Source organism: Vipera berus, assembly GCF_964194415.1.
Source record: "Vipera berus genome assembly, chromosome: 3".
In the NCBI taxonomy this organism is placed as follows: domain Eukaryota; kingdom Metazoa; phylum Chordata; class Lepidosauria; order Squamata; family Viperidae; genus Vipera; species Vipera berus.
This window is the reverse complement of record NC_138204.1, coordinates 148,755,747-148,766,720: the sequence shown is the minus strand read 5'-3', so window position 1 is coordinate 148,766,720 and position 10,974 is coordinate 148,755,747. Positions and strand designations below refer to the sequence as shown.

The 10,974-nt window shown below is 42.1% G+C and overlaps 1 protein-coding gene across 1 annotated transcript in view; it reads right to left on the bottom strand.

The window, feature by feature from the left end:
- Positions 1-9,301: 9,301 nt before the first annotated feature.
- The window catches only part of PHACTR1 (phosphatase and actin regulator 1), a gene marked incomplete at its 5' end in the record, with an annotated part of 247,351 nt that continues 245,678 nt past the window's right edge, over positions 9,302-10,974 (bottom strand). Inside the window, 2 exons of the mRNA XM_081324401.1 lie at positions 9,302-9,692; positions 10,151-10,227. Of these exons, the coding sequence (XP_081180527.1) occupies positions 9,677-9,692; positions 10,151-10,227 (93 nt within the window). The 3' untranslated portion in view covers positions 9,302-9,676. The remainder of the gene's footprint in view (positions 9,693-10,150; positions 10,228-10,974) is intronic.

The window sequence follows — 10,974 nt, the reverse complement described above, 5'->3', positions numbered from 1 at the left end:
AAAAAAAGGGGGGGGGAAATCAGCGAGTACATCCCAACCAGCTTTTTATGTTTTTGTTATTGAAGAAATATGGGGGAGGGGGAGGGGTTCTGGGGTGGGTTGGGGAGGGGATAATATTGTAACTTCAATAAAAATTTTCAATAAAAAAAAAGAAATATGGCTTTCTGGGGGAAGGTGGGGAGGGCGTTAAGGAAGGAAAGGGTTTTTGGAAGCTCGTCCTGAAGCTGCCTTTTGTGCAAGGGGCCTTTTCTCAAAGCCTAGAGAGGCAGCTTTGTTGCCTCCCCGTAGACAGCTGATGGGCGAACACCAAAAGCTCCAAAAGGCTAGGGAACTAGTCCCAGAACAAAACGGAGACCTGCCTGGCGGCAGAGGCTTGCAGAGCGCGGATCCAGCCTCTGAGGCATGCAGAACGGCGGATCGGCTTATACTCGAGTCAACAACTTTTCCCAGTTTTTGGGGGTGAAATTGGGGGTCTCGGCTTATACTCGAGTCGGCTTATACTCAAGTATATACGGTATTTTAAATTAGTGTATAAAGAGCTCGTAGAAGTTTTTCACAATGCTCAGAAGTCAAATATTGCCATGTGAATGCTAGTGGAAAGCTCATCACTCAGTTTTGCATACAAAGATTAAGGATGGAAGTGCTTGTTTTGTGAAGTGTAATTAATTCAGTGATACACTCTTCAATCATTAACTGTCCAGGGCTAAGAGAAAGTACTAAAGGAGAAGACTTGGCAGGACTTGAAAAAATAAATATAATCACTGCAGTTTTTCCCCCCAGTGAATTGAAACCACAGCTATAATTTCTGAAGAACTGGAAACAAAAAGAAAACCTAAAATGTAAAAAAGACAAAATGGGATTGTATAATCTCCAAAATCAATGATCAAATAGTTTGGACAATTTAGCATTTAATCAAACTTTTTGTTTCAGGAGCATAAAGGCCTCCAGGGAATCCATAAACCAGAGATGATGACAACCAGTACCAAACTATTCCTTTAAAATCTTTGCAAGCAGGGAGAAAAACACATCATCTATTCTTTATATTGACAAGGAATAGTACCACTAGTTGCTAGACATGAAATATAGCCCTGACCACATCAGCTTCCTCTGTTCCTGGAGGAAGCAGATTATCTGGACCCCTACCAATCGGGTTTCAGGCCCGGGTACAGCATGGAGACGGCATTGATCGCACTGGTGAATGATCTCTGGCGGGCTCGGGACAGGGGTTGCTCCTCTGTCCTAGTCCTATTAGATCTCTCAGCGGCTTTTGATACCATCGACCATGGTATCCTACTGCGGCGCCTCGGGGTTGGGAGTGGGTGGCACTGTTTTACAGTGGTTCTCCTACCTCCTGGGTTGTTCGCAGTCGGTGCTGACGGGGGCAGAGGTCGGCCTCGAGGCCTCTCGTTTGTGGAGTCCCTCAGGGGTCGGTCCTCTCTCCCCTCGTGTTCAACATCTATATGAAGCTGCTGGGCGAGATCATTCGTGGTTTCAGGGTGGGGTATCATCAGTATGCTGATGATACCCAACTTTTTTTCTCTACCCCGAACCAACCCAGTGATGGCCCTCGCCGTGATGTCCCGTTGCCTGGAGGCGGTGAGGGTCTGGATTGGGAGGAACAGGCTTCGTCTAAATCCCGACAAGACTGAGTGGCTGTGCAAACCGGCATCTCAGGTTGTCCACTCTATTCCATCTTTAACTATAGGGGGTGAGGTGTTACCCCCCGTAGATAGGGCTTGCAACTTGGGTGTCCTCCTTGACTCACAGCTCTGTTTAGAAGATCATATAGGAGCTGTGACCAGGGGGGCTTTTGCCCAGGTTCGCCTGGTGTGCCAGTTGCGGCCCTATTTGGACCGAGATGCCCTACACACAGTCACCCATGCGCTCGTGACCTCTCGGATAGACTACTGCAATGCTCTCTACATGGGGCTGCCCTTGAATACCACTCGGAGGCTCCAACTGGTGCAGAATGCGGCCGTGCGAGTTGTGATGGCGATCTCCCGATACTCCTATGTAACACCTCTGCTCCACGAGCTGCATTGGCTTCCAGTTGTCTTCTGGGTAAGATTCAAGGTGCTGATGATAACCTATAAAGCCCTAAATGGCATGGGCCCGGATTATTTACGGGAGTACCTTTTGCCGGCGTTAACTTCCCATTGTCCTGTGCGCTCCCATAGAGAGCGACTCCTCAGGGTGCCGTTGGTCAGGGAATGTCGACTGGCGGCCCCCAGGGGGAGAGCATTCTCTGGAACCAGCTTCCTGTTGAGCTCCGGATGGCTCCCGACCTTCACTCTTTTCGCCGCGACCTGAAGACTTGGTTATTTGAACTTGCCAGCCTGGACTGAGGGATTGGGGTTTTAGATTTTAAATTCCAAATTTTAAATTTTAGAACGTGTTTTATTGCTTGGGCTATTTGGTTTAATTTATTTTAATTTTTGTATATTATGTGCTGTATATTGTGTTTTAATTGCCCTGTACACCGCCCTGAGTCCTTTGGGAGAGGGGTGGTATATAAATCCAATAAAATAAATAAATAAATAAATAAATGATTCAATAAGGTTACAAGGAGCATACAGGTCTTTTAAATATCTTTTCCATTTTTTGTGTCAGTGGGTTTTTCTCCTTGGGATTATGTACACAATGTATGTAACAACCCCTTAGCCTGCAGGACTCAAAAGAGAGGTCGTTTGATCTAATCCTTTAATGACATCTAGTCCTTTGCATTCTGTGTACAGTAGGTGGACAAGATGCAGTTCTGCAAAGGACAAAGAAGACTTTCCCAGAGTTTTTTGTTTGATCCTCTGATCTAAGTATTGCTTTTTTGCAGCTTAAGTTTTTGATTACTGAGCATCTCTGAACATGTAACAGACAGAAGAAAGAAAACCAGAGCATTTTTTTTCTTTGAAACTTTTTTTTAAAGAAACTGCATACATCCAAGACAATTTAAATACCATGCAGTTTCAGTATGTACAAATTGAAACTCTAGATGCAGAGATTCACTTTAGTGTTTTCTCTAGATATTTACATTTTATCATTGTTTTTCATACAGCCATATTCTGTTAAATTACAATACTGGAAGATCACAGTCTTGACTGTCACCACATTCACTCCTATACAAAGACAAAACTATGTACATTATGTTTGACAGGAAGAGAGCCTGGGAAATGTACCGGTTTCAGAATAACTTGGAGAGCCACTGATCCTGCAACCATTAAATCTGCCTAATCAAGTTGGATGCGGGACTGACTTGCAACCCTGTGTGCCTTTTGCAAGATTTACAATCACTATTCTTTCATAGAGATTAAGGGGAAAAAATGGTTCCCCCAGGAGTGAAAAATAGATGCTTGTGATACCAATGAAGGAGATGTTTGTGAGATCTTCATGTGAACAACAGAGGCTTAGAAATAAACTGAATATGCTAGGAAAAATACTTTTCCTATCTCCATTTAAACAAAATACATCCAACTTAAGGCCTGGTGAAATGAATAAGAGTAGAGCAACAATAGCTTGTTTTTTGCCCATACCCATAGAGTTCAGCCCCTTCATGGATTACTGCCTTGTCGTGGCGAAGGGGCTTGCGTAATTCAATGAAGCTATGAGCTATGCCGTGCAGGGCCACCCAAGACGGACAGGTCATAGCAGAGAGTTCTGACAAAACGTGATCCACTGGAGAAGGAAATGGCAACCCACTCCAGTATCTTTGCCATGAAAACCCTATGGACAGTACCAAAAGGCAAAACGATATGACGCTGGAAGATGAGCCCCTCAGGTCAGAAGGCGTCCAATATGCTACTGGGGAAGAGCAGAGGGCTAGTACTAGTAGCACCAGAAAGAATGAAGCGACTGGGCCAAAGCCGAAAGGACGCTCAGCTGTGGATGTGTCTGGTGGTGAAAGGAAAGTCCGATGCTGAAAAGATTTTTTCTCCATAGGAACCTGGAATGTAAGATCCATGAATCAAGGAAAGCTGGACGTGGTCAAACAAGAGATGACAAGACTAAACATTGACATCTTAGGTATCAGCGAACTAAAATGGACAGGAATGGGAATGACCATCAGGTATACTACTGTGGGCAAGAATCCTTCAGAAGAAATGGAGTAGCCTTCATAGTCAATAAAAGAGTAGGAAAAGCAATACTGGGATACAATCCTCAAAATGACAGAATGATCTCAGTTCGAATCCAAGGCAAACCATTCAATATCACAGTAGTCCAAGTCTATGCCCCAACCACCAGTGCTGAAGAGGATGAAATTGACCAGTTCTATGAAGCACTACAGCACCTTATAGAACTAACACCAAAAAATGATGTTCTTATCATCATGGGGGATTGGAATGCTAAAGTAGGAAGCCAAAAGATAACTGGAATAACAGGCAAGTTTGGCCTTGGAGTGCAAAATGAAGCAGGGCACAGGCTGATAGAATTCTGTCAAGAGAATACGATGGTCATAGCAAACACTCTTTTCCAACAACCCAAGAGACGGCTCTACACATGGACATCACCAGATGGTCAACACAGAAATCAGATTGACTATATGCTCTGCAGCCAAAGATGGAGAAGCTCTATACAGTCAGTAAAAACAAGACCAGGAGCTGACTGTGGCTCAGACCATGAGCTTCTCCTTGCAAACTGAAGAAAGTAGGGAAAAGCACTAGGCCACTCAGGTATGAATTAAATCATATCCCTGTTGAATATACAGTAGAGGTGACAAATAGATTTAAGGAATTAGATCTGATAGACAGAGTGCCTGAAGAACTATGGACAGAGGTTCGCGACATTGTACAACAGGTAGCAACCAAAACCATCCCAAAGAAAAAGAAATGCAAGAAAGCAAAATGGCTGTCTGAGGAAGCTTTGCAAATAGCTGAGGAAAGGAGGGAAGCAAAAGGCAAGGGAGAAAAAGAAAGATACACCCAATTGAATGCAGAATTCCAGAGAATAGCTAGAAGAGATAAGAATGCCTTCTTAAATGAACAGTGCAAAGAAATAGAAGAAAACAATAGAATAGGGAGGACCAGAGATCTTTTCAAGAAAATTGGAGAAATGAAGGGAACGTTTAATGCAAAAATGGGCATGATAAAGGACCAAAATGGCAGGGACCTAACAGAGGCAGAAGAGATTAAGAAGAGGTGGCAAAATTACACAGAAGAACTATACAAGAATGAGCTTAACGTCCCTGACAATCACAATGAGGTGGTCACTGACCTCGAGCCAGACATCCTAGAATGTGAAGTGAAGTGGGCCTTAGAAAAGCTGAGCAACAACAAAGCTAGTGGAAGTGACAGTATTCCAGCTGAGCTATTCAAAATCTTAAAAGACAGTGCAGTAAAAGTGCTACACTCAATTTGCCAGCAAATTTGGAAAACTCAACAGTGGCCACAGGATTGGAAAAGATCAGTTTACATTCCAATTCCAAAGAAAGGCAGTGCCAAAGAATGTTCAAACTATCGCACCATTGCACTCATTTCTCATGCTAGTAAAGTCATGCTTAAAATCCTACAAGCTAGACTTCAGCAGTATGTGGATCGAGAACTACCAGAAGTGCAGGCAGGATTTCGAAGAGGCAGAGGAACTAGAGATCAAATTGCCAACATACGCTGGATCATGGAGAAAGCTAGGGAGTTCCAGAAAAACATCTACTTCTGCTTCATTGACTATGCTAAAGCCTTTGATTGTGTGGATCATAACAAACTGTGGCAAGTTCTTAAAGAGATGGGAGTACCAGACCATCTTATTTGTCTCTTGAGAAACCTATATGCGGGTCAAGAAGCAACAGTGAGAACTGGACACGGAACCACTGATTGGTTCAAAATTGGGAAAGGAGTCCGGCAAAGCTGTATACTGTCGCCTTGCCTATTTAACTTATATGCAGAGCACATCATGAGAAAGGCAGGGCTAGATGAATCAAAAGTTGGAATTAAGATTGCCGGAAGAAATATCAACAACCTAAGATACGCAGATGATACCACTCTAATGGCAGAAAGTGAAGAAGAACTAAAGAGCCTCTTGTTGCAGGTGAAGAAGGAGAGTGCAAAAGTTGGGTTGAAACTTAACATTAAGAAAACCAAGATCATGGCATCTGGCCCTCTCAATTCCTGGCAAATAGATGGGGAAGAAATGGAGGTAGTGACAGATTTTATTTTCCTGGGCTCCAAGATCACTGCAGATGGGGACTGTAGCCAAGAAATTAAAAGACGCTTGCTCCTGGGGAGGAAAGCCATGGCAAATCTAGACAGCACACTAAAAAGCAGAGACATCACCCTGTCAACAGAAGTGCGTATAGTCAAGGCTATGGTCTTCCCAGTTGCAATGTATGGCAGTGAAAGTTGGACCATAAGAAAGGCTGAACGCCAAAGAATTGAGGCCTTTGAACTGTGGTGCTGGAGAAGACTCCTGCGAGTCCCTTGGACCGCAAGGCGATCAAACCGGTCAGTCCTAGAGGAGATCAATCCTGACTGCTCTTTAGAAGGCCAGATCCTGAAGCTAAAACTCAAATACTTTGGCCACCTAATGAGAAGGAAGGACTCACTGGAGAAGAGCCTAATGCTGGGAAAGATCGAGGGCAATAGAAGAAGGGGACGACAGAGAATGAGGTGGCTGGATGGAGTCACTGAAGCAGTAGGCGTGAGCTTAAATGGACTCCAGAAGATGGTAGAGGACAGGAAGGCCTGGAGGAATGTTGTCCATAGGGTCGCGATGGGTTGGACACGACTTCGCAGCTAACAACAACAATAGAGTTCAGTGAGGAAAAGTTAATTTTGACATAGTAGTAGAGTATACTCAAGTGTTTCAGCTGACTCTGTGTAGGAGAAACAGCTGACTCTGCTCAAAAAAGACAAAATGCCATTCAATCTTTAAAAGTAAGCTATTTTTCACCAAAGAACCTCAGAGAATAATCCGTTATTTAACCTCTACCTTTTGAAAATGGATAAAGAGTTTTGCCCAATTCAACGATTTGCTTGTATGGATGGTAAGGATTGGAATAAAATATTTTGCACATAGAAACCTGAGAAGATTTGTATGCAGAAAGCAAAAAATACCCTCCATTTTGGTAAGATACACCATATGGTTCCATTGTATGCATTAGTTATACCCTATTTCTTGGTTTCATTCATTTACCTACATAGAAAGAATCAAAGAATTAATATTCTTTGTGTCTTCCAGCATGGACAAAAATGCTTTCGCTTTTATGGAAGATGATGTAAGAGAAGGAATGGCAGTACCTGGGGCAGAGCGAAAAGTGGGATCAGCCTAGAATCCCTACATAATCCAAATGAATTAAGTCCAACCCCTTCCCCCCCTTGAGTGCCATTGACCCTTATCTAACTTTAATCAAGTGTTGATCATTAATTGAGAAGATTCTTGTGCAGGGCCTTTTTAGCAGTTTAGTTGAACCTTCACATGTGGTCCTGGTCTTTTACTCCTCATAGGTAAAGAAGCAGGAGACAGGAACTATCTGGATTGTGAACAAAGTAGAGTTACAGTCATCTGGAACTTCAGATGTGCAGACAGGGATCAGTTATATAACCTATTCTTCTCAAGAGGGGAAGGAAGAGCGAAAAAGGCAACCCATGGTGGTGATGGTGGGAAAAATAAGACTTTGAACAATGGGGAGGACCTTCACTCAAGAGTTAGTGGACTGAGAGGCTGGTATGGTGGGCAAGTGGGTCCCCATTATTTCATAATGCTATGAAACTATGACAGATTAAAAACTGGCTATGTTAAAATGACAGTTTTCAAGGTATGAAAAACAGCTTATCTGCCATACATTTGCTGTGTGGAAACTGGGCAAATGAATTAACATTTTTACTATTCTCCCATCTCCACAATCCTAGCAATTCACCCAGCTACAAGCCCACCTATTTCATTTGCTGACCACAAGTAATGTCGTAATCTCTTTATTATTTTTTGCATTAAAACCCCTGCAATACTTGTACTTTTATCTAAAAACAAAGTACTCTATTACTTTGCCTCCTTTTTCTTATAACCAGAGTAACATAACTGGACAAAAGTAGTCTGTGTAAGGAAAAATGGATTTTCTTAGTCCAGTTTAATCACTCATTCGGTGGAACTCTGAGGGTTGTAACGTGTACTGCAGTGACTCAGGTTTTATTTTGGAGAAAAACCTGAATCACTGCAGTCATCCATTGAAATGTGCTTCCATATACATGTTTTCCAAAAGAAAATTGATCAATCCAACCACTCTTATGGTTTAATCATAAATAGATGAAGCTCACTAAAATCAGATGAGCCTAAGTAGCCATCACTGTAGAGCAGACCTACTGAAATCAATAGAACTTAAATTATTGTCTATTTAAGACCTATTCATTATAATGGGTCTCCTCTAAGTAGAGCCACATTTGGACCCCAGACTATAGTCTTACACCAATGAAGGTCTGAGAATTAAAACTGCTATATCTATAGTGGGGGATGGGCAAAACATTCAAGATGGTAAAGTTTCTAGCTAAAAGGCATAATCAGATATGTTTAATCTGAACTAGATATAGATGTTAGTAGAATCACTAAAGTGTTTTTGATACAGTGGGTTCATAATTCTTTCCAATGTGCAAAGATAATCTTATTAATAAAAGACCAATACCTTAAAAATAAAATAATAAAATAAAATAAAATATAAAATATGATAATAATAATAATAATAATAATATCACATCTCTAGCTTTTTGCCAAATGCTTTGGTTCTCAATTTAAGACTGAGCCATTCACAACAGCATATTTAGTTATTTATACCAAGGAACATTTTGAAGAATAGAAATACCTCCTGTTAAAAGAAGGAAAAAAAATCAACATCCAAGCATACAACATAAAGTCAACCTTATGGTTCTCTTTAACTCATGTCTTTTCTGTCTAACACATTAGTGAATTGGAAGAACCTATGTAAAGCTGACAGGCCATGCCAGGACAAAGCTAGGCTATCAAACTGCTACACAGGACCATATGAAACATGAAATAGTCAGCAGGGCAAAAGGCAGCGTGACATGTTCCACTGTAAAAAACAAGCTTGCTATGAAAAGTTCATGAATCTTGAACTCTTCCAAACGTTGCAGCAAAAGAATTATTCGAAGGGGAGAAATGGATGGTGAGGAATCCTTCTTGGTCCTGTAGAAAACAAGAGAGTATCCGCCAGTCAGTCAAAGATCCTCCTGGGATGGTGGGCCATGGAAAGCCAAAGAGAGATGGATCCTTTGGAGTGGATTCTAGTTCCCCAGCTCGCCCCATCACGTTCTAAGGTGTTCCACACAGAACGAAATGTTTGGTAGAAATGTTGTTCCAGAACAGTGAGCCTGTGTCCAGCAGAGCTTCTGTCAGTGCCAAATACCAAAGGCCTCAGCTTCCTTCAGAGATGAAAGAGGACTGACGGGATCCAAAGAAAGACAACTAATGTGAATGGCTTGAGGACTCCACACAGCAGCATTTAAAATATAAGTGCCTGCTCCAGGCATGATTCTTGCCAAGATAGTCTCCGTTGCTGAATGTTGTGCCAACAGATTGTATGAATAAGTTATTCCCAGGATGAGAAAATTCATGCTTTCTGCATGTTTTTATGGGTTTTAGAAAGGCAGTTCAAAAGATTTACCACTGTACCTAACAGAGAAATGAATGATATCAGCACTTATGGTTCTTTTCCATTACATTCTCAAGATGGCAGCACATTCAGTTCTTATGGTCTGTGAAACCTAAAAAAGTGAAGAAAAAACCCCCCAGACAAATGAGATTTATTACTACCAGCATTAGCACCCAGAAGAATCAAAGTGACAAAACCAAACAAACAAAATTTGACTTGTAGTAATTTTAAAAAGGGGGCTTTATTTACTATAGTGCTTTAAGCCAGGCTCTCCAAACTTGGCAATTTTAAGACCTGTGAACTTCAACTCCTCAGCTAGCCATGTTGGCTAGGGAATTCTGGTACCCTCACCCACGACAATACCCTGGGTGATTCTGACTCTGTCTGTGTCTGCAAATCTCAGCCTAGCCTTTCTCAGAGGATGTAATGGGAATAAGATTGGAGTAAAAAACTGCTACCCATGCTGCCTTGAGCAAGAGAAAAATCTAACAAATAAATAAATAAAATATAGGAATAGCTTCAAGCTTGGGTGGTTTGTAAGAACTTTTGTTTAAAAGAGTATTAGCTTACCTTGTTAAATGCCTGCTTAATTCATGAACTTCCATTTCAGTGCTTTTAAATTCATTCAGCTCTTTGCGAATTGCTGCCTGCGTGTGACAAAAGAATAAGTGATTAGCCCAATGGAAAAGAAATAGGTGAATAAACTGGGTGAGGAGCAGTCATACTCTGCTGCTAAGGAGGTGAGGTTGTGGAAGACAGTTTCCTGTCACGTGTCACTCTTCCACAGGGAAACAAATGGAAGAGACGCCCATCACACTCCTACACATGTCAATAAACAAGGAAATGTTATCGTAAGAATAAAAGTCTTGTGTGGAAGCACCCAGAATAATTATGGAAATGCACGATAGCAAAAATAACTTAAGTAAAACTAAAAAGCTGGGACTAAAAAGAACAAAATAAGCTGGTTAAGTTTGGCCACCTAATGAGAAGGAAGGACTCACTGGAGAAGAGCCTAATGCTGGGAAAGATTGAGGGCAAGAGAAGAAGGGGACGACAGAGAATGAGGTGGCTGGATGGAGTCACTGAAGCAGTAGGCGTGAGCTTAAATGGACTCCAGAAGATGGTAGAGGACAGGAAGGCCTGGAGGACCATTGTCCATAGGGTCGCGATGGGTCGGACACGACTTCGCAACTAACAACAACAAGAAGCTGGTTAAAAAGAGAGGAGATGGGGGAAAAACACCACACAATTCTGTCTCCTCTGGGGAAGGTCTCTGTCAACTTTGAAAATGAGCGTTACTGCAGCCATTTTTCCCTACTCATTTTCGGTTGACACATAGCATGGAGGGAGGGGGGTTTACCAGGTGCTTCACTAGACTAAACAGATTTTCTCCT